Consider the following 20,304-nt stretch of genomic DNA (forward strand, 5'->3'; position numbering starts at 1 on the left):
TTGCTGACGTGTCGTGCCTCCCTGCAGATATATGCCTTCATAGAATCGCTCTGAGGTCCCCAATCATCGATACTAAGATTTCTGACCGTCACCAATGCTGTATTTGACCCTTTGCGCTGTGCTAATTATACTCTCCTTTCTCCACATCCAGTAATCCTATGTCATCTACGGTCCCACTTCTATCACATGCTCCTTACTCGCGTATGGCCACCACAAAAGTACTCTTCCTAAACACCAATGGCCTCACCCACCCAATCAAATGCCGTCAAATCTCTGAATATTGTGATAAGCTAACTGGTGACTTAGGGCCTCATGTACGGAGCCGAATACCGGTCGGTAACGGCCGATTTTCGGTAATTATACCGTTACCGACCGGTATTTAGGCTTGTGACATGTAGGGGGCTCATTTCTGTATTCGGTAATTTACCGAATCGGTAATTTTACCGATTCGGTAAATTCCGAATACAGAAATGAGATGTAGGGGGAGTGTGTGGGTGTTGTTTGGAGTCGGTATTTACCACCAACTAATAGTTGGTGGTAAATAAAGAATGGATGTGTAAAAGCATTTTATAGCGCTTAGAAGTGTGCAATGTGGCAGACATACATGCCCTTAGGGCATGTATGTGCGCCACATGTGCACACATGGCCGAATCAGGGGTGCAACAGGGTGTCAATGTGACACCCTGCCACCCTTGCATGTGCTCCCCCATTACCGAATCGGTATTTACCGATTCGGTAATGAGGCATACCTTCCCATCAATGGGAAGGTATGCCTCATTACCGAATCGGTAAATACCGATTCGGTAATTACCGAATTTTTCCGAATCGGTAATATTTACCGACTCATTACCTACATTGCATTTACCACTTCATAAATACCGAATCGGTATGATTCGGTATTTATGAAGTGGTAAATGCAAGCCCACCTACATGAGGCCCATAGTAATTCTTCAAAAAACTAAAATAGCCTACAAACAAGCCCTCTGAATGCGGGGAGGGTGGGTCAATGACTTGGTGTGCTCAGAAGCATCCTCCAAGAAAAATGGTGTAATTTCACTTATCTCGAGAGACTGGGGCCTACCCATATTTCCGGCTGAAGAAGATAACAGGAATAGGTGGCTGGGCACTAGACTCCAATGGGGCGACTCCAAGGTATATGTGCTTAAATATATATGCGGTTAATATATATGCTCCCAACGTGATGTACCTCGCTTCTGGATGTCACTCATATCTAAATTGGCAGCCCTCCCCTTGTCCGCTCGTATTATCTGCAGTGGCGATTTCAGTCTGTCTATGTACCCAATTATAGACAAAGATTAGATTTTTAAGTTTCGACCCCCAAAAGTGCATAAAGCCATGCTTGAATTCTGCTCTGCCCTGGGACTAGAGGGCATCTGGAGACTCCACATTCCTTCAGGTAGAGACCTCACTTTCTTTTCGCATCTGCATCAGAGTTTTTGACAAATTGACTACCTCCTAACTAGCCCCTCCTTTTTACAATATTTTTCATCTTCATCAATTGAGCCTATTTGTATAACGGATTATGTGGCCATTATACTCTCTCTTTCTTTTGCCCCACCTCAATGTAAAAATACAGCTTTCCGATTCCATAACGACTTCATTGAGGAGCCGGCTGAACGCCAGAACTTAGCTTGTGAAATTGATCTGTTCTAAAGGAACATAAGGGCTCGGTCTCCTACTCAATCATTCTTGTGAACGCATTGAGATGCACTGTACGTGGATACATCATTAAGCATATGGCTCTATTGAGTCTCTCTCTAAAGAAATTAGAAGTCATGAAATCCTGTTCAGTAAGTCCAAAAACCCATTGATTCTTGAGAAACTTAGGAAATTAAAATGTGAATACAACTCAATTTTAAGTTAAAGAGCACATCTCGGTCAATGCGATGAAAGGGAAAAAAGTCCTATACCTTAAAAGAGCGGGTACATCTCTTGTGGTCTCTTTGAAATATAAAAGAAATAGTTCTAGCATTACATCCATCAAAGACCCCTTTGGTAATCTCAAAACTAATATTAATGACATTTTAGTAGTCTTTAGAGATTTCTACGCCAAACTGTACACTCCCTCTATCCAGAACTTCAAAGAAACTTGCCTTGATTTTCTGTATTCTATACCCCAATCTCAACGTTTCCAAAGTACTTCTCCGCTGTGGACGCTATTCGTAAATTACACTGGCTCCAGGTGGACAAGTGTATTCAGCTTAAGGCTGTGTCCACGGCCCTTGAGATCTTTCTTTTTCAGGGAGGCCCTCATTTTATAAAATTTGCTGATGTCATGCCTCCCCTCACGGTCCTTGCGCTCTGCTGATCTTAACTTAACCTGTGTGCCACGTGTAAGAAGAGTAAGGGCGGGTGGCTGGTCTTTCCCGCGCTAAGCCCCTGCCCTTTGGCACATTCCCTTGAGGTGCAGTCAGAACCACTGGTCCTTTAGGAAATCTCCGAAGACCTGGCTGTTTTCCATCTAAGTTCTCTGTTGGGCCATTTCTCTTTCCCCTGGGTCTCTCTTTACAGTTGGTTAACTGTCGAGGCTAGCGCTTGGACGCCCCGTTGCTGAGGCAGCCATGCGCTCTACAAATTGTATACCATAACATAACTTATGTGAAAGTGACATTGAAATATTGAATAGACCCATGGAGAAGAATGAAATATTGACAGCCATTAAAGCTACCCATGTGGGTAAGGCCCTTGGACCAGGAGGTTTCCCTATCAATGTCTATAAATCTTTAATCTCCTTCATAATCTCCCCCCTCAAATCCACACTGAATCACTTTGCTTTCTCCGGAGCTGTCTCGGGTTCAGTGGCAGTTGCTACCATTGTTGTAATCTCCAAAGAGGGTCAAGACCACTCTTATCCAAACAACTTTTGCCCAATCTCCCTAATCCATGTGGCAGCAAAAATTGTGGCTTCCTGTTTAGAGGGCGTCATTACGACAAAAATCATTAATTCCTTACAAGCGGTATTCATTAAGGGCAAATTAGCTGGTGACAACATTCAAGTATTTTGCTATATTATTGAAAGGCTGCCCTCTCTGACTCCCCCACTGCGGCAATAGCTCTGGATGCCGAAAAAGCATATGGCCTTACTTGGAAGTATCTTTATGTCGGTGCAGTCTCGGCGATAACTTTATTAAAATTACCATTTCACTGTATGCAGATCCAAGTGCGTGCATTAGGATTAATGGATCTCTCTAGCCCTCTTTCCCACTGCGTTAGGGCAACCGTCAAGGATGCCCAATATCCCTTCTATTTTTTGTCGTCTCTATAAACCATCTAATTCGCCCTCCTAACAATTCACCTAACATCAAAGACTTTTATTTCCAAAACGAATGCTTCATGACAGCTGCATAAGCTGACAATATTCTTATTTTCCCAGAGGAGATAATCGTCCCTTCCGGCTATTATGGACATCATCCATACTTACTCATCCTATTCTGGATATTACCTAAACAAAGATAAAATGTAGGCCCTCCCTCTCAACCTACACTGTACTCCCTCTCTTGTCTCAGACTTGGGTGGCAATCCAAATACTTTAAGTATTTGGATATCTGCTTTAACAACAGCCTCTCAGACTCCATTGCACATAACAAACATTATACTATCCTCAAAATTAAGAACTTGCTCTTCCAAATGCGTCTGTTGGTGGGGAATATTAGAAACTATTAAAATGATGATGACTCCTTTATTAAACTTTCTCTCCAGCATGATTCCTGTCAGGCTCCCTCCTATGTCATTTTCTACCTTAGAGAAACTCTCCTCAGATTTTTGGTGGTCGCAGAAAAGAATAAGAATTTCCCCTAAGAAACTGTATCTCCCTAAGCGAGACGGTGGTTGTAACTGCCCTCCCTACTACAGCTATCAATCTGCCTTTCTTGCTTCTCTAGGCGCTAAATGGTTTCTACTGCACCCTTCCTACACCCTCCCTGACTAGTGATAGAAGAAAATCTCCTTATCCTTCGCACTACAAACACTCTATTCGATGGACCATATCTCCCCTGCTAAAAGTATTCCCAAAATTCTTTTTGTCACCATCTTTGCCCTTCGAATCATTGATAAAAAAATCTCCTGTGTCCAATACATGAATCCAAGTTGCCACTATAAGAAATTGGAAGCTCCAATTGCACGATCAACGACTACGTCTTAGGCTAACAGAGGCATCAGTCTTGTTCAAGACCTTTACACAAGGTCAGACCTTTGCGGCCCTCCAAAATACTTTTGACCTACCCAATATAGCTTTTTATGATATAAAAAAAAATCAGGCTGAATCACCAATCTTGATTATCTAACAATGCACTCATTACCTTATATGTTAGCTACATGGCACATGAAAGGCCATATGGCCTCCACGATCTACAAATTCTTGCAAAATAAGTCAACCAAATGTCCTCGTCCGATACAAGTCAACTGGATCTCTTACTTTTCTCAAATTGGGAGAGCTCCCCTTTCGAAGACTCTGTGGAATAAGAATTGTACTGATATCCTCATGAAACATTTCTCCCGTACTATATCAAACCAAACTCTTTGCTATACATCTTCTACATTGGGCTCTGGTTAAATTGCTTACATTAAAATTAGGATCTTCAAATGTATGTTAGACTTTGCAACAAACCTCCCTCATATGTTCTTCAAATACAAATTCTTACCATCATTCTGGGAACAAGTTACAAACCACCTTAATGCTATTTTTTTTTTTTTTTTTTAATTTTTATTAGTGTTCCACAAACCAACAATTGCAGTGTATCCTTAACATAAAACAGTACAGGTCACATGTATCACATAACATATATCACATATATCTCATTTCTGTGATATCCACTTATATAAAACTTATATAAATTTATCAAATTAAACATCAAAATAATCTTTTAAAGGACGCCAAATTGTAAGACCTAAGTTTCTTTTGCGAGATTTTTTTAACAAATATATACTAATTTCAGTATTATACAAAGTAAAAAGCTTAGATCGCCATACATCAAAACTCGGGGCTTGTGGTTGCAGCCAGGCAGTAGCTATAGACAAGCGGATTGTGGCGGCAATAATAAAAAGAAAAAAAACGAAATTCAAATAGAGGGTGCCCCTCAATGATTTCATCCCCTATACCCAGTAGAATTAGCTTTGGTGAAAATACTACAGGTTTCCTAAGAACATAGCCAAGAAAGTTTGAAATTTGATTAAAAAAAGATGTTAAAGATGAACATGCATAAAAGACATGTAATAAATCAGCCTCTCTTGTTTTACAACGGAAGCATTCACCAGAATTAGAATATAAAGATGAATTACCCCATTTCATCATCACAGCCGGAGTGTGATATAAATTAAAAATAGTCTTATACAATTGTGTTTTTAATGAAGCAGAAAAAAAAACCATATGAGCCATTTTAATAGATTCTTGAATATTAATGGAGGCAGACATTATCTTGCCCGACCATTTCTGATTAGTTTTATCAATATCATCTATACGATAAGTTAATAAGTGTTTATAGATAGTTCCAATAGGAGGTTGTAATCTAATAGCATCCATAACATCATTTGAAGTCAATGGCATGGTGTGTTTATATAAAAAATCCCGAATCTGTAAGTATTTAAAGAAATGATTATTGTCTAAATCAAATTGTAATCTAAGTGTATCAAAAGAAAGAAGAGAACCATCAACAGAAACGAAGTCGCCGAGACATGTAATACCTTTAAAGTGCCAGCATCGTGCAACTACATCACCAAAAATTGACGGCAATAAATGTGGAGCCTTGAATGGAGTATATATTGTGAATTTGGGCATATTACACATTTTCCTGAGACTTTTCCAAGTGTTAAAGGCAGATATAATAGTTTTAAACCGTGTGTGTTTGTAATAGCTACTGTCAAAATTAGAAATCAGACAACTTTTTGCAGATGGACCTAAAGTAATATGGTAAATCGATGGATTTTCTGCCATGTTAGATATTGCCTCTCCAGTCAGGAGAGTACGCATTCTTAAAAGCAAACAGGCCATCTGGTAAAGGGCGAAATCTGGCACCCCCCAGCCCCCACGAACCAAAGGGAGTGTCATAAAGCGTGAAGCTCTGCGTATTTTTCCAGGAGCCCATAAATATTTTTCACAAATTGACTGTAATTGACGAATTTTGGGCCTAGGGACTAATAAAGGGACAGCACGAAAAAAATAAAGTACTCTGGGTAATATAGGAGAAGATCCTGTAAGTTCAATTTTATTGAAAGCATCGGACTCCTCTAAACCAATAACATTAGAAATGATCTATGATACAATGATCTCACACAGAGCGGAGACTCGGTTGGAGAACGCTAGAACCCAAAATGCCTGTCGCAAACTGCAAAATGCCATTAGACGCATTAACAAGTCTACTGCCGAGATTGGTATTAGAGTTAATGAGACGGAGAATCGTATCTCCGCTCTGGAAGATGCATTATCCACACAGACGGATATGGTGACTGCTCTCAAAAAACAAAAGGATGATGTCACTTGGAAACTATCTGAGCTTGAAAACCAGATGCGCCGGAACAATCTACGCGTGCTGGGTGTTCCCGAGGGGGTGGAGCATGATGATGCGAGACAATTTATAATTCAATTGTTCACTGAGGCTTTTCCCGGAGCTCTCCCATTGGGACTGGGGGACACAGATTCAGAGAGCTCACCGTTTTCCGTTCCATCAAAAACAGCAAACTACCCAGGCTGGCTCAGATCCTAAATACCCCCGTGCCATTCTGATTTCTGTCAATAATTTCCTCGCAAGAGATGCTGTTTTCGACCTTGCCCGCCCCAATCGTAAACGCCTGGCTAAGGGGGTCCACTTTTTTGTTAGACCCGATTTTGCCCATGAAACTGTCTCACGTCGATGGCGCCTCCGCCAGTTAATTCCTATGTTTCATGCAAAGGGGGCACAGGCGTTTTTAATGAACCCTGCTAAATTAAGGGTGGTGGCGCAGGGCCGAAATCAATTTTTTCAGTCTGAAATTGCCGCAGAGGAATTTTTGCAACAACTAGCTCCTCTGGGCTGAAGATAGTATAGTGATTAGATTTAGTCTGTTATTTCTATTACGTAGTTATGTAGTTACGTCTGACTCCACTATTATGGGGGCACCGCGGGTGAGTCCATCCTAACTCTCCATCATCAGGACCACAGTCCTAATGCCTCATTATTGGGTGGGTAGGTCGGGAGGGGGGAGGGTTGAGATTGGGGTGGGTGGTATACTGGGTGGGGGGGGTGATTGGGTTGGGTTGAGGGTGAAGGGAGAAATGGGGGAAAAAATATGTTCCGCAACCATCTTTTTTATTTTTATGTTTTGTTATTTGAGTTATTTTTTGATTGGCTTTATTAAAGGACTTTTAGGTTCTCAAACTGATGGCTAGTTTGAATCTAACAATCGCCACGTATAATGTGTGTGGTCTTAACCGATATGAAAAACGTAGGAAGATGCAAAGTGAGTTGAAACTTATTAATCCCGATATCATATGTATTCAGGAAACACATATTTCGTGGTCGGTACGACAGAAGTTAGATGATTTGGGGTATACCTTGTTAGTGGCCTCTAAACAATCGGACACAACACGGGGGGTGGCTATTTTGGCACGCCCTTCTATAACTAAAACTGAGCGTATTTCAGCAGACATACAGGGCAGATGGGCTATTATTGAGTGTTTAATTGGCAACAAGCGGTTTACTCTTTGTACAATATATGGTTTTAATGATGATGATCCAAAAATTTTGAATTTTCTAAATGGTGAGCTTGCATTATGGCCTTCTCCACTTCTCTGCTGCGGGGATTTTAACATCCATTTAGATAGTGACTGGGCAGGCCCTTTTTTTTCTTCTCCATATAGGGGTCGTAAACCTAAGGTTTTTCAGGCACTAAAGAATTTGATGGATGACCATGGTTTGGTAGATGGATGGAATTTTTTACATCCTCAGACACCCGGGTATACTTTCTTTTCCTCCCCACATACTAAGTTTTTCCGATTGGATTATTTTCTTATCCCCGCTGCTTGGGCTTCTCATTGTCAAATTCGCATATATCCCAAATTGTTATCCGACCATGCCCCGGTAACTATTTCCTTTTCTAATGTTGTCACTACACGACTTGATAAAATTTTCACCTTTGATAGGAAGTTACTGTTTGACACTTCGTTTGTGTCACATATGAAAAAGTGGATCCCAGATTTTTTTCAGCTTAATCGCGGATCTGCAGAACCGGCTGTTGTCTGGGATTCCTTTAAGGCTTGCTTTAGAGGTGAGGTCCTTAGCTTTGCGCTCCATCTGCAAAAAACTCGGAAACAAAATTTGATGCAGTTATATACGCATCTACGGGATGCGGAATTAGAGCTTATAACTAATCTACAGGCTGCAATAGACCCCAAAGATAGTCTTGATGAACTAGCTCGCTGTAAGGCGGAGATCAATCTTATTTGGGCCCAAGAGATTGCGCTTAAATATCAGCTTTATCGAAAACAAATGTATGAATACGGAGAAACAGTTGGGAGATGTTTAGCTCAGAGGGTTCGGGCGAAAAAGCAATTATCTAACATCAAAGCTATCTATAATGATCAACAGGTATTAGTTCAAGATCCCGCGACTATCATGAAAGTTTTTCATCAATTCTACTCTGAACTCTATAGTCAGCCGAGTAATGATGACATCCCACCTGATCTTGGGCTCCCTACTCTAGAATGGGACAGACTTGATCCCGCTGCTGCTGAAAAATTGGTTCTTCCGTTTTCTGATGAGGAAATGGAACGCGCAGTGTTTAATTTACCTTCTGGTAAAGCTGCGGGCCCCGATTCTCTCCCATCAGAGATTTATAAGACTTTTTTTAAAGAACTTCGAGCTGATTTGTTGGATACTTTTCAGGCAGCCAGGTTGGGTACTCCTCCCGAATCATGGGCTGCTGCGCATATTGCCATATTTCCGAAGAAGGGGAAATCCCCCGATCAACCCGGGTCGTACCGCCCGATATCGCTTCTTAATTGTGATGGTAAACTCTATGCGAAATTATTAGCAAATCGCATGGCTCCTCACGTTCCACGACTGGTCTCATTACAACAACATGGTTTTGTGCCGGGGCGTGGGACGGTAGATCATGTTAATAGGGTCATCGCTCTTCTCGACGCCGCGCAGGCGGAGTCCAGATTTCTGGGTCTTGCCCTGCTCGACGCCGAGAAGGCCTTTGACCGCGTTTCTTGGAAATTTTTGTGGGAGGTCATGACACGTCTGGGATTTAGCACTAAATTTCTTCTGGCACTCCAGATATTTTATCAGTCCCCAACAGCTAGGATTTGCGCTATGGGTCTCAAATCTGAGGAGGTTCAGATTAGAAGAGGGACGCGGCAAGGCTGTCCTTGTTCCCCAATTCTTTTTGCTTTTTATATCAATCCCTTTGTTAAAATGCTCGAGCTTAGCTTACAGATTCCCCCTTTTATTGCTAATGAGGTGAAGTATAAGGTTCTGGCGTATGCCGATGACATCGCCGTTGTTACGTCTGATTTGAATTCGGCTTTACCATCCATTGAATTGTTAGCGGAATCTTTTGGGAGATATTCTGGCTATAAACTTAATAATTCCAAAACACAGTGTTTGTGCACAGATCAAACTCTTGTACTTGACAATAGGATTATGGGGGAAGTGGTCTATTTAGGCATTAAGATTAGGCCTAATTTGGAGGAACTCGTCGATACCAATTGGATTGATATATTGGACAAAACGAAGCAGGCATTGGAATCTTGGCAGAGTTTATATCTCACTTTGGTTGGCAGAGTCAATTTACTCTTAATGCTATTTTTTAAAACAAATCTCATACTAGTCTTTCCCACCATAATGTTAGGTCCCCACGTGGCCTGCCCTGCTTTGAATCTTCGTGATCTAGACCTTGCCGTCCTTGATGTTCTTCTAATGATTGCTTTCTTTAGATTGGAAATATTTCAACCAAGTCTCTTTTCACAATTGGAGAGCATCACTTATTTATGCAGATCTCATTTCTCCCTATATAACTTACCAGGCCATTCCACTATCTCAAATGACATCTGGCATTCCTGGGATCTGTGAACCCAAGATCATGGCCCAAACATGCTGCTGCAATTTTGTCTTACTATGACACCTCTCCCCATATTATGTTATGTTATAGTAGTCACACAACTTCCTCCTCATTCCCTTTCAATCCTACCCCTCTAGGTCCTCCCTTCCTTACCTACATCTGTACCCTAGTTTCCCTAACTTCCTCTCTCCTTTATTCTTTCCGTACATTTCCCATCATTATTACTTTTCTTTCTGATCTTTGATCTCTGCTGACACTCCACAAGTCCTCTGGTAATTTTTGATGTTTCTTTACTTTGACATACTTTGATACATCGCTGTATTTTTAAATCTCTGTTAATACATGATATACCTCCTGGCATTAACACCTTTGCTTCTACCTGCTCCACTCAACATATGCTTCTTCCTTTAGAAATATTACCAGACATGTTTTTGTTTATACATGTTGTACCTGCCCTACAGTGATAAAATTTGAACTTTTGTAGCTTTTTCTCATCCTCCTCCTTTGGTTGGTTATTTACCTCTTTAATAAAAATTTCAATAAAGACACGTTGAAATTAAAAGCAGTTAACACAAATGACTGTTATATTTAAACACACCTAAAGTACTAATGCATTGCCTTTACTCTAGCACAGCTGTCAGTAATGTTCACATTGTTTGTCTGAAGGACACTTGCTAAAGTCTGGAAAAACCTTAATGAAAGAGATGTTAATGAGCTCCTCACACACCAAGCACAGTTAAATATGTCATTGCAGCAGTCTGAAATGTACAGATGACTAATATGAGATCTGTTTGTGTTCAGGATATAGGCTTGGCCTACATAACTCACCTCGTGGAGAAACAAGATTACGACTTGGCTGCACGGTAATATTTTATGATTGAGTCGCTACGTCTGTTTACTGGGAATTACTCATAATATGATTTTCATATCAAAGAACAGCCTTTAACAAACTCCCTAATCCATTCAATTTTCTCTTTAAAATTTGCCATTGCATACTCTGAAGGAGCTGACAGATTTGATCAGTACAGCAGATGTATGTCGTTATTGTTTTGTAACAGAAATCTAAATGGTCAGTTTTATTGTCAGCGGGTATTTTGACCAGTGGCCAGACATATCCTGTCATCAAGAGTCAAAATAGTATCCCTGTACTGAGACTGGTGTGTTTATATTCTATATGTCTAGTTTGTGAAGTCTATTAACCCGTACCATGCCTACAATATGTAATGCTAAAATGCCACTATTGCTTTATGTACACAGATTTTCAATTGGTAGGGTTTTGTGCATCCTACTCAGAAGCTTGAAATTTTAATAAAATATATAAATATCAGTAATTACCACACCCATTATAGGAGCTCAAGTCGCTCAAAGTTTATCCATGTACCAACCCTTGTAATAATGATTTTGAATTTAAATTTTTGCAGTCGACTCACATCTGTGTTTTTCCAGTATTTCTAAGGGTATTTGTGTGACTTCTCAATAGTTGTGTTTGTTTTCTATTCTTTTATTTGTCAGGGTCGTCCTTTCTAGTGCCCCCTGGTCTAAAATCTCCTAGACTGGCAGCTTTTAGTCTCTTATAAACCCTGTTCCTTTTAAACTGCAAAGAAGCATTTTCTGTCAATCCTTGCAGCTGTCCTATCCATTTTTATTGTATCAAACATTTTTTGTCTGAACCGTTGGATTTGATTCATAGAGGCTAGGAATGTACTGTGCTCACAAGCCCTCCATCATATAAGAACGTTTCAACCCCTAGATGAATTAAGCCTTTTCAACTCCTGAACAAGTTTTTCGATTAAGGTATGTTGTCATTCCTCTAGCAAGTTATAAAAGGAAGCTGTATGGTAAGCTCCAATCAGCGCTCGTGTGGGTTCTAAGAGCTCTAGCGTATCTCTCCTTGACCCTCAGTAAAACAGCTCTTTGAGGTTGGCCACTGTATGCACCAGCCTATTTGGGTTCAACTGAATTTCCGGAATTGCTATCAGTTACCTAGGACATTTGTAAGTGAAGATCGCTCAGTTAGAATCTCCAGAAAGGGATGATTGAGTATTTCACCAGAATCTTCAGAAAGGTACATTTTATTATTTCACCTCGACCTAAATAATCACATACGTACAATACAGCACTCTCATAATCTCAAAGACACATATAAAAAAGTTTATAGTTTTTGCACTGGTGCCTCTTCAATTTGAGTTTATTCAGCCCAGTTTTCATAATCAGCTTGGTCTGAACACGATAAAGCTCATTTCTATTACCTAAGAATGCAGGCTCTCCAGTCTGGCATGTATAATGTCAAGGATTTTTTTTCATATATGTGCGTCACAAAGTAAGATTGACTTATGCTTGTATACAAGAGATGGTGGCATTGTGCGTCCCGCGAGGGTTGAAATATTTGTTTTATTGTGAAATAGGGGCTTACTGCAAATAGACAAAAAAAACTTAAAACCCCCCTCTTACAAAGATTGGAAATGGTTGCATCTTCACCTATCATTGTAGGACTGGGTGCAGGCCATGAAGATGATGACCTCGCCATGTTTTAACTACATCTTTGGGATGCTGCCAGAACCTGTTCCTCCCACTCTCCTGTTGGGTGTTGATTCTAAAATCAAAAACTTTGTATGGGACACAAGTAAGCCATGGATCCGTAGGGGTGAAACTGTGTGCGCACACTGAGGCAGGAGGGACCCGTTTGCCATACATGAGAACATACTTCCTGTCCACTCAGTTATCTCAGATGGTTCACTGGTAACCCACCAATAGAGATCCCCCTGTATGGAGACGGATATAACAATGCATATTGCAGTGCGAGGCCAACCTAGGGGCCCTCTATGTGGCAAAGCCGGACTGCCAGATAACAGATAACCCAATAGTTCTCCATATGCCCCGAATATGGAAACAGACGCATGCCTCACTGATGCTACAGCTCTAGCTCTACAATTACACCCCACTTTGGAATAATGCAGGGTTACGGCTAGGGGGACTTAAGGTTGACTGGCCTGAATGGAGGGGACAAGACATTCAGACCCTAGACCAGATGATCCTGAGGGATACTCTTAAACTGATTGCCGATCTGAGCTCAGAATATGGCCTAGCACAAACCCAATGATTGAAATAACTCCAGTTACGCCATTGCATCAGAGACAAGTTAGGTAGTGGTCCATTAACTCTCCTGGCCTCACTGATCTGCACATATGTAAATAAGTGGTGCACTGCCAGGGGAGCAATTTCAGGATTCTAAAATGTGCTGATAACCATTAACCACAGAGTCAAGGCTGAAGATTTTCTACTTCAAACTACTCCTTAATTGGTACTGGTCACCGACCAAGTTGGACAGAGCTGGTTTACTGCCACATTCTGCGTGGAGCGAGCAGATGTGATCTTGTGCACATCCTGCGTTGCTGCACCCAACTATCGGGTTGCTGGTGTGAGGTGTGGCTAATCCTTGATGAGCCAGGGGATGTCTGGATTCTTCCATCTACCTGCTTAGCCCTTCTGCATGAATTGACAGGCTGTTTCCTCCCCACAAACACAGGAGATGTTAGGTAGCAACGACCCTGGCGACGGCCAAACGCTGCATTCTTCACTTTTAGAGGAAGCCACCAGTGTCAACAAGCTATGAGTGGCTGTCAAAAATGGAGAAAATTGGCTCATGTGAGCGTATTACCTATTAAATAAATGATCAAATGTGCACCTATGACTGGTTATGGGATCCCCTTCTTTCCCCTTAGAGTGGCGGACGGCACAAACTGTGAGGGGTAACTGTGATGGAGATACTGAAGCCTCAGGCCTGCATAACCAGGCTGGGTATAAGGACCATGCCCTTTAGTGAAACTCTCTAGCTCCTCGCAGTCCTGCTGTGGCTTACCAATCCCTCCCTTTGCGATAGCACTCCAGTTGAAACTTGGAGTAGATAGTAGTGTAGGGGCGATAGGTGGATACCTGAGGGTGAACTCTACTGAACTTAGGAACTGTTTTACTCTGGAGGTAGCGTGTTCAGAGTTGATGCAGGTTTAGGATCATAGAGGGCAGTCTGTTACCTGGTCATCCACCTTATCAAAGTTGTTAATCATGTGTCACTCTTGTTAACTGAATAGAAGCCAAGATTACACATGACGAACACTAAGCTGAGATATAACGGGTGGTACTGATATTAAGGCCGCACCGGCCCCAGCAGTTGACGATGTTTGGTTAGCCACTTGGAGACAGATGAACACTCATATCAGGAGGATGAAGGGATGGAAAGGTCGGGAGACCAAGTTAGGCTTAGACTGAGAGGTGGGCCCTAATAACCAGACTGAGCCTGAATTAAGTCTCCCAAATTCCATTTTGGTGAGTGAACAAGGACACGACCAGCCGGAACCGGGGACTGGCATTAACTGAAAAAAAGTAATCGATCTAGAGTTTCCAAGTGGTTGTAGTATTCTTGTACTCTGATTCTAATTATCTTTCATTGCACCGCACGGGTGGGGCTGGTATTTTTTTGTGCACCATATGTTGTATGTCTTGAATACAGAATTGATGCAAAAAAAGAAAGTGAGATTGAAATAATGCTTGCATTGTATTAATTCCAGAATTGCTTTCAGTTTCTCCTCAGATGAAGATCTGTAGTGAATTAGATGTGTAAAGGTGGGCTCTCCAAATCTCAGGCTATTAGTGTAAGGTTATTCTCCTGATATGCCATTCCAAAGAGTTTTACCCTCTTTCCCTCATAAGAGTCTGTGTGTCCATTCCCCTCATTCGCTCCTCCTCTATATAAGCATCTCTTTGCTTTCTTTATTAGCAAATACATACACTTTTAATCTATCACCTCTCTCACATCCCCTGCCCAATATCATCAGAAACTTCTTCAATCTCAATAATGAAAAATTCTGAGAATTCACCACAAGCTACCCATTTCACTAAAAAAGTCAGAAATGCATTGTAAGCTTGCATCAAATTTCTGATCAGATTTCTATTTCTGCTAGATTCTCCTTACCTTTTGAATACTTCCCCAGGCCTTAGCCTAGATCCAGGAAATCTTCAGCAGTACCCCTGCTCACAAGAAGGTTGCGCCGGCAGCTCCATATCTACGTCGTTCTGCGGGCCTATATTGGCACCAACCATATGTGCTTTTGAGCCTGTCTGACTTTTTTCAACAATTTCTACAGTGTGCAAGGGACAATGTCACCTCCCAGCTCTACAGGTTTTAAAACTGTGTGGGGAATTTTGCAAACAGATGTTCATGACTAACCCGCACAAGGTTTGCATTTGTTGCCCAGGTCAGACTACGACTCCAAGGTTTGCGTGACTGCGCCTTGATGCACCCCAAGGCCATATTGATTCGGGAGCAAAGCTGTTTATAGCAAAGCACTGCAAGTCTCCATATCATGACTGGTTGAATTCCAAAACCAGATCATAGTCCTGCTCCCGAGGCTGGTCCTAGGAAAAATCATCAACTAGGTCCAAATCCTTTGGTAAGTCCAAGTAAAACGCAAGAAGTCCAAGTGGGAGGGCATCATCGTGCATTCAGGTGTCGCTCCAGAAGTCATTAGACTACAGAGCCAATTTCAACCTTGTCCCATGGCAACTTGAATTCCTGGGGCTGTTGGAAACACTGCAGCAAATTTAGGAATTCCATGAAGCCATGATGCTGCTCTTTGTCATGTTATCCGCTACCTCTGTTGCGCCTACTGGCCCCAAGGAGCCAGAAGACCTCACGACTAGGCTTCTGCCAGTGGGTTCGTCCTCAGCACCAGCTGGGCCCTCTGGGTTTGTTCTGGGATTTAGACCAATCTCAGTACCGGTTCCTCTCTGGCACCACAACCCACGCCGGAACACATTGCACCAATGCTGATATCATTGCCATCGACACCGGACGACGACAGCCAACCCATCGTGCTGTCCAATGCTAAGATGAGGCTGAGGCTGTGTTCTGCTTTTACTGCACCTCTGCCATTTATCCTCCTTTCTGATTCCAGCATAGTACCTTTCCCCCCAGTAGGGCTCATGTCTGACACAAACTGTTTGGCATGGGCTCCCACGGTGGAAAGCGCCTCCTTTGCCATGGTTGTGCAGATGGCAGCTAAAGTTCTTGATCTTCAGCTTCTTACCCAGAAAGCAAAGATCAATGTTTTGACTGAGATGCTTCAAGCTGACTAAAGGCGTTTTGGGCCCCTTCTGACTTTTAATGAGGCTCTTCCGAGCATGATTTTGGAATCCTGAGCCAAGCCTTGTTCAGGCCCTCCTGTTAATCGGCAGGTTGTCAGGGGCCATCTACCTGGTCCCAAGCTACCCAGACTTTCATTCCCACCATTCCACTTCAGACAGCCTCATGGTACTGGGTTCGGCCAGCAAAGATCATCCCTTCCTGACTACTCCTTCTGACAGGGAATCCAAGAGAATAGAGATTTTCGGGGAAAGGATCTTCTTCTACGACTTTGGTCCTCTGCTCTATGAATGCCAATTGCCTTCTAGGCTGCTTTTCTCATGCCTTGTGGGATTCAGTGACTCAGATGCTCTCTATTGTTCCAGAGGAAGTCTGTGCTATCCTTTCCCAGGCTATGCATGGCGGTTGTGATGTAGCCAAATTCAATATCTGCTGATAGCTGGTCACCACTGATTTGCTTGGCAGAGCCATAAACACCAGTGTGGCCCTTCGCAAGCACGCCTGTATGCGGTCCACTGGACTTTCACAAGATACTCAGGCGAGTCCTATGGACATGAAATTTGATGGTTCCCATGTTTTTGGGTACAACATTTTTGGCTCTAGAATGCTTTTTATAGACAGCAGGGTCACAATGCACACCCTGGGCCTATCCACTCCCCTGTGCCAACCACACCATCAGTTTCACCCCCTCCGTGGCTATGGTAATGACTTTCATATCGGCAGCAAATCCGAATAGCACAGCAATCCTCCAGTGTTTTCATGTCTGTGGTACCACAGAGCACGCAGATAACAGTGAAGTGCGCAGCCCAGTTTTCCACTTGTTTAGTTGCCGCATGCCTGAAACCTCTTTAATGTGTCCTTGCTTGCATGCAGCCACCCTGTCGGAGGCAGGATCTAACATTATCTACCGGAGTGACAGGCTATAACTTCAGACAAATGGGGATTTCAAATTATGTTTCAGGTTACATTTCTTGAATCACCAAACACATAAAACCGAATAAGGCATATTTAGGTTATCCTAGGATTCTTACCTAGACTTCTGGAAATTCCCAAAAATTTGCAAATTACATTGCCTTGAGTCAAAACTGGACCACCTTACACTTTTCATTTATGCATGATGAAACCAAATTCAGAAATTTTAAAAATGTGAAAGGTATGGCCTCACACACACCCTGAGTGTCATACTTCATCATCGGCCAACCTCACCCGCCACCACATTTTCTAGTGGTGGGTCACCTTCTCCAAGCAATACTCAGGAGCCTCTCCTGATGGATGATGGGGTGTAATCCACACAAAATGTGCATAAAGTTAAAAATCCAAAAAACGGACTGCTTTTGTGCCATGCTACTGGAGCATTACGCACGGGTTAATTTAGTTACTTTTGTGGTTCACCCTGACAAGGATTGTGGCTGTTTCTTGAGAAGCACCTCAACCAACAACTGAACGTCTCACAGAGGCCAACCAGAAAGGTGGAGATCAAAGGCATCTGGACTCCGATGGAGGCCCGGCTCCATATCAATCTTCTGGAGCTGAGAGCCACCTGCTTGGTGTTGAAAGCCCTCCTGCCAGCCATCAAAGGAAAGCTGGTGCAGGTGCTGATGGACCACACTACTGTCATTTGGTACTGCAAAAAGCAGGGTGGGTGGGGTTGTGGACACTGTGAAAGGAGGCTTTGCATCTGTAGATGTAGCTAGACTGCTAAGGAGTTTTTCTGTCGGGGCACCACCTGGCAGGCTCTCTGAACGCCAGAAGGGACAAACTAATCCATTAACGCCTTGCAGATCACAAGTGGCGGTTACATCCGGAGGTAGAGCACGGTCTTTTCCTCAAATGGGGCGATCCCTGGCTTGATCTTTTTGCCACCACTGGGAACGCACAATGTTAGCACTTTTGCGCATTGGAGTTTCCAAGCAGTCTCTCACTTTGAGATGCATTCCGTGTAGAGTGGAACTCTTGTGTGCCTTTCTGCCAGTACTTTTCCTGCATGGAGTTCTGAAAAAGATTAGGACCGATTGTGCCCAAGTCTTCCTTGTGGCTCCGGATTTGGCATGGAAAGTATGGTATCCTGAACTCCTGGACATGAGTATCTGATCCTGAATCAGGCTGCCTTGTAGGGAAATCTCCTTTTGCAGCAGCAAGGCAGGGTTCTGCACTCAAATCTGAGCTTCCCGCACCTCATGGTTGAAGATTAAACAAAAACAATTGAGTGCTTTCGATCTTGCTGTTGAGGTTGTAGATGTCACCATAGCCACCAGGCATCAACCAAAGCTCTATATGCCTGCTATTGGGATACGTTTGTGGCTTGGTGCGCTTTGAAACAGATTGACCCACTCCATGCCAAGCTGTTCAAAGTTTTATTATTTGTGTTGTCCCAGGCCCAGCTAGGCCTTGCTTTGGACACCATTAAAGGGAACCTGCTGGCTTTCATCTTTTTATGGTTGCCAGAACAGCCCTCGTTGTTCAAATCGCAAGTTGTGATACTTTTCTGAAAGGGTTTTAATTTATGTTTCCCCCTTCTCCACTTGATATGCCCCGATGGGAATTAAATTTGGTCCTCACATTCCTCCTTCGTGCATTCTTTCAGCCTCTACACAGCTGTTACCTCCGGCTCCTTGCCCTTGAGATTTTTTTGTTACCATAACATCGGTGTGGTAGGTGGGTGAGCGAGTTACAGGCCCTGTTGGTCAACTCACCCTCCACCACTTTCTTCTGAATCAAGCCACTTCTGCAGACTTGAGTCTTCTTCCTTCCACAGGTCAGAGCAGCACTCTTCTGGTGTTCTTTGCTCCTCTTCACATTTCTAAGGAGAGGAGAGACTTCACTGGCTGGATCCGTAAAGGTCTTTCAGCTTCTACATTGATTGTACCAAAGACCACTGGGTGGGGAGACTGCTTTTTATCAGATTCACTGGAGCAAAGAAAGGCATGTCGGTGCAGAAAAATATCATTTCACCCTGGATCATACTCTGCATTAAGATCTGCTTCGCACTCAGTCAAAAGCCACCACGAAGGATTGCTGGCTCATTCTACCAGAGTTAAAGCTGCTACCACTGTTAGTGCACAAGGTGCCTATTCTAGACATTTGTCGTGCTGCTACATTGGCGTCACTTCATACGTTCATAAGGCACTATTTTGTAAACAGGCAGGTCCGCTCGTAAGGGCGTTTTGCCTGCTCACTCATGGTAAATGGGCTTACACCCAATTGGCACATTTAATGTATTTGTTTGTCCCTAGTGAAGGGGTACAACATGTATCTAGGGCCTGTAAATTAAATGTTACTACTGGGCCTGTAGAACTGACAGTGCCACCAACTTAACTTGCCCTTTAAACATGTCTCAAGCCTGCAATTACAGTCTGTGTGTGCAGTTTAAACTGCCATTTCAACTTGGCAAAATAAACCTTTTGCCAGGCCTAAACTTTTTTTTTTTTAATACATATGTTGCCCATAGGGTAGGCCCTAAACAGCCCAGATGGCAGGGTGCAGTGTAAATTTAAAACATTGAACATTTACTTTTACTTTTTGCATGTCCTGCTAGTGAAAAACTATTCAATTCATTTTTCAGTACTGCACGTCCTACCTCTCGCACAGGATAACATTGTGTTAGCTTATTTGATTTTAATTTTGATTTTAAACTTATAGAGCGCAATGAATGCCCTATGTCGTCTTGGCATTAAACATCTACAAATTGCCTCAACTGAGGTCACAGGGGGGATACAAAACTACAAGGGTAGAGAAAACAACCAGGACTTCAGGTGTTTCCTTAAGCTTGTCATATACTGAATTGACATTTAAGATACCAAGACAGTTAATGCCAAACTTGTCAGGTAGAGTGAACAAACTCTCTGCCACCCCAAGAGATTTTCTTCATTTTTGGACAATGACTGTTTTACAACCTGCAAAGCGCAACAATCTATTAGGTGTGTACCATGCACATTTCTTTTTCAGGTACTCAGGTCCAGAACTATAAAGTGCTTTGCATCCCATACAGAGCTTTAAAGGCCACTCATTTTATAACTGAAAGCTAGTGAAGCTCCAATAAAGCACCCGGAGCAGATTTCAACTTTCTCATTTTCCTAAGCAGACGGGCAGCTGCGTTCTGCAGTGTCTAA

General features: G+C 42.6%; 1 protein-coding gene across 1 annotated transcript in view; it reads left to right on the plus strand.

The window, feature by feature from the left end:
* VPS41 (VPS41 subunit of HOPS complex) overlaps window positions 1-20,304 on the plus strand; it is an 828,363-nt gene that overhangs the window by 527,452 nt on the left and 280,607 nt on the right. The window contains exon 15 of the mRNA XM_085607440.1: window positions 10,858-10,919. Coding sequence (XP_085463566.1) covers window positions 10,858-10,919 — 62 coding nt within the window. The remainder of the gene's footprint in view (window positions 1-10,857; window positions 10,920-20,304) is intronic.

The sequence above is a fragment of the Triturus cristatus genome, chromosome 5_2 (genome assembly GCF_964204655.1).
Source record: "Triturus cristatus chromosome 5_2, aTriCri1.1, whole genome shotgun sequence".
Taxonomy (NCBI): domain Eukaryota; kingdom Metazoa; phylum Chordata; class Amphibia; order Caudata; family Salamandridae; genus Triturus; species Triturus cristatus.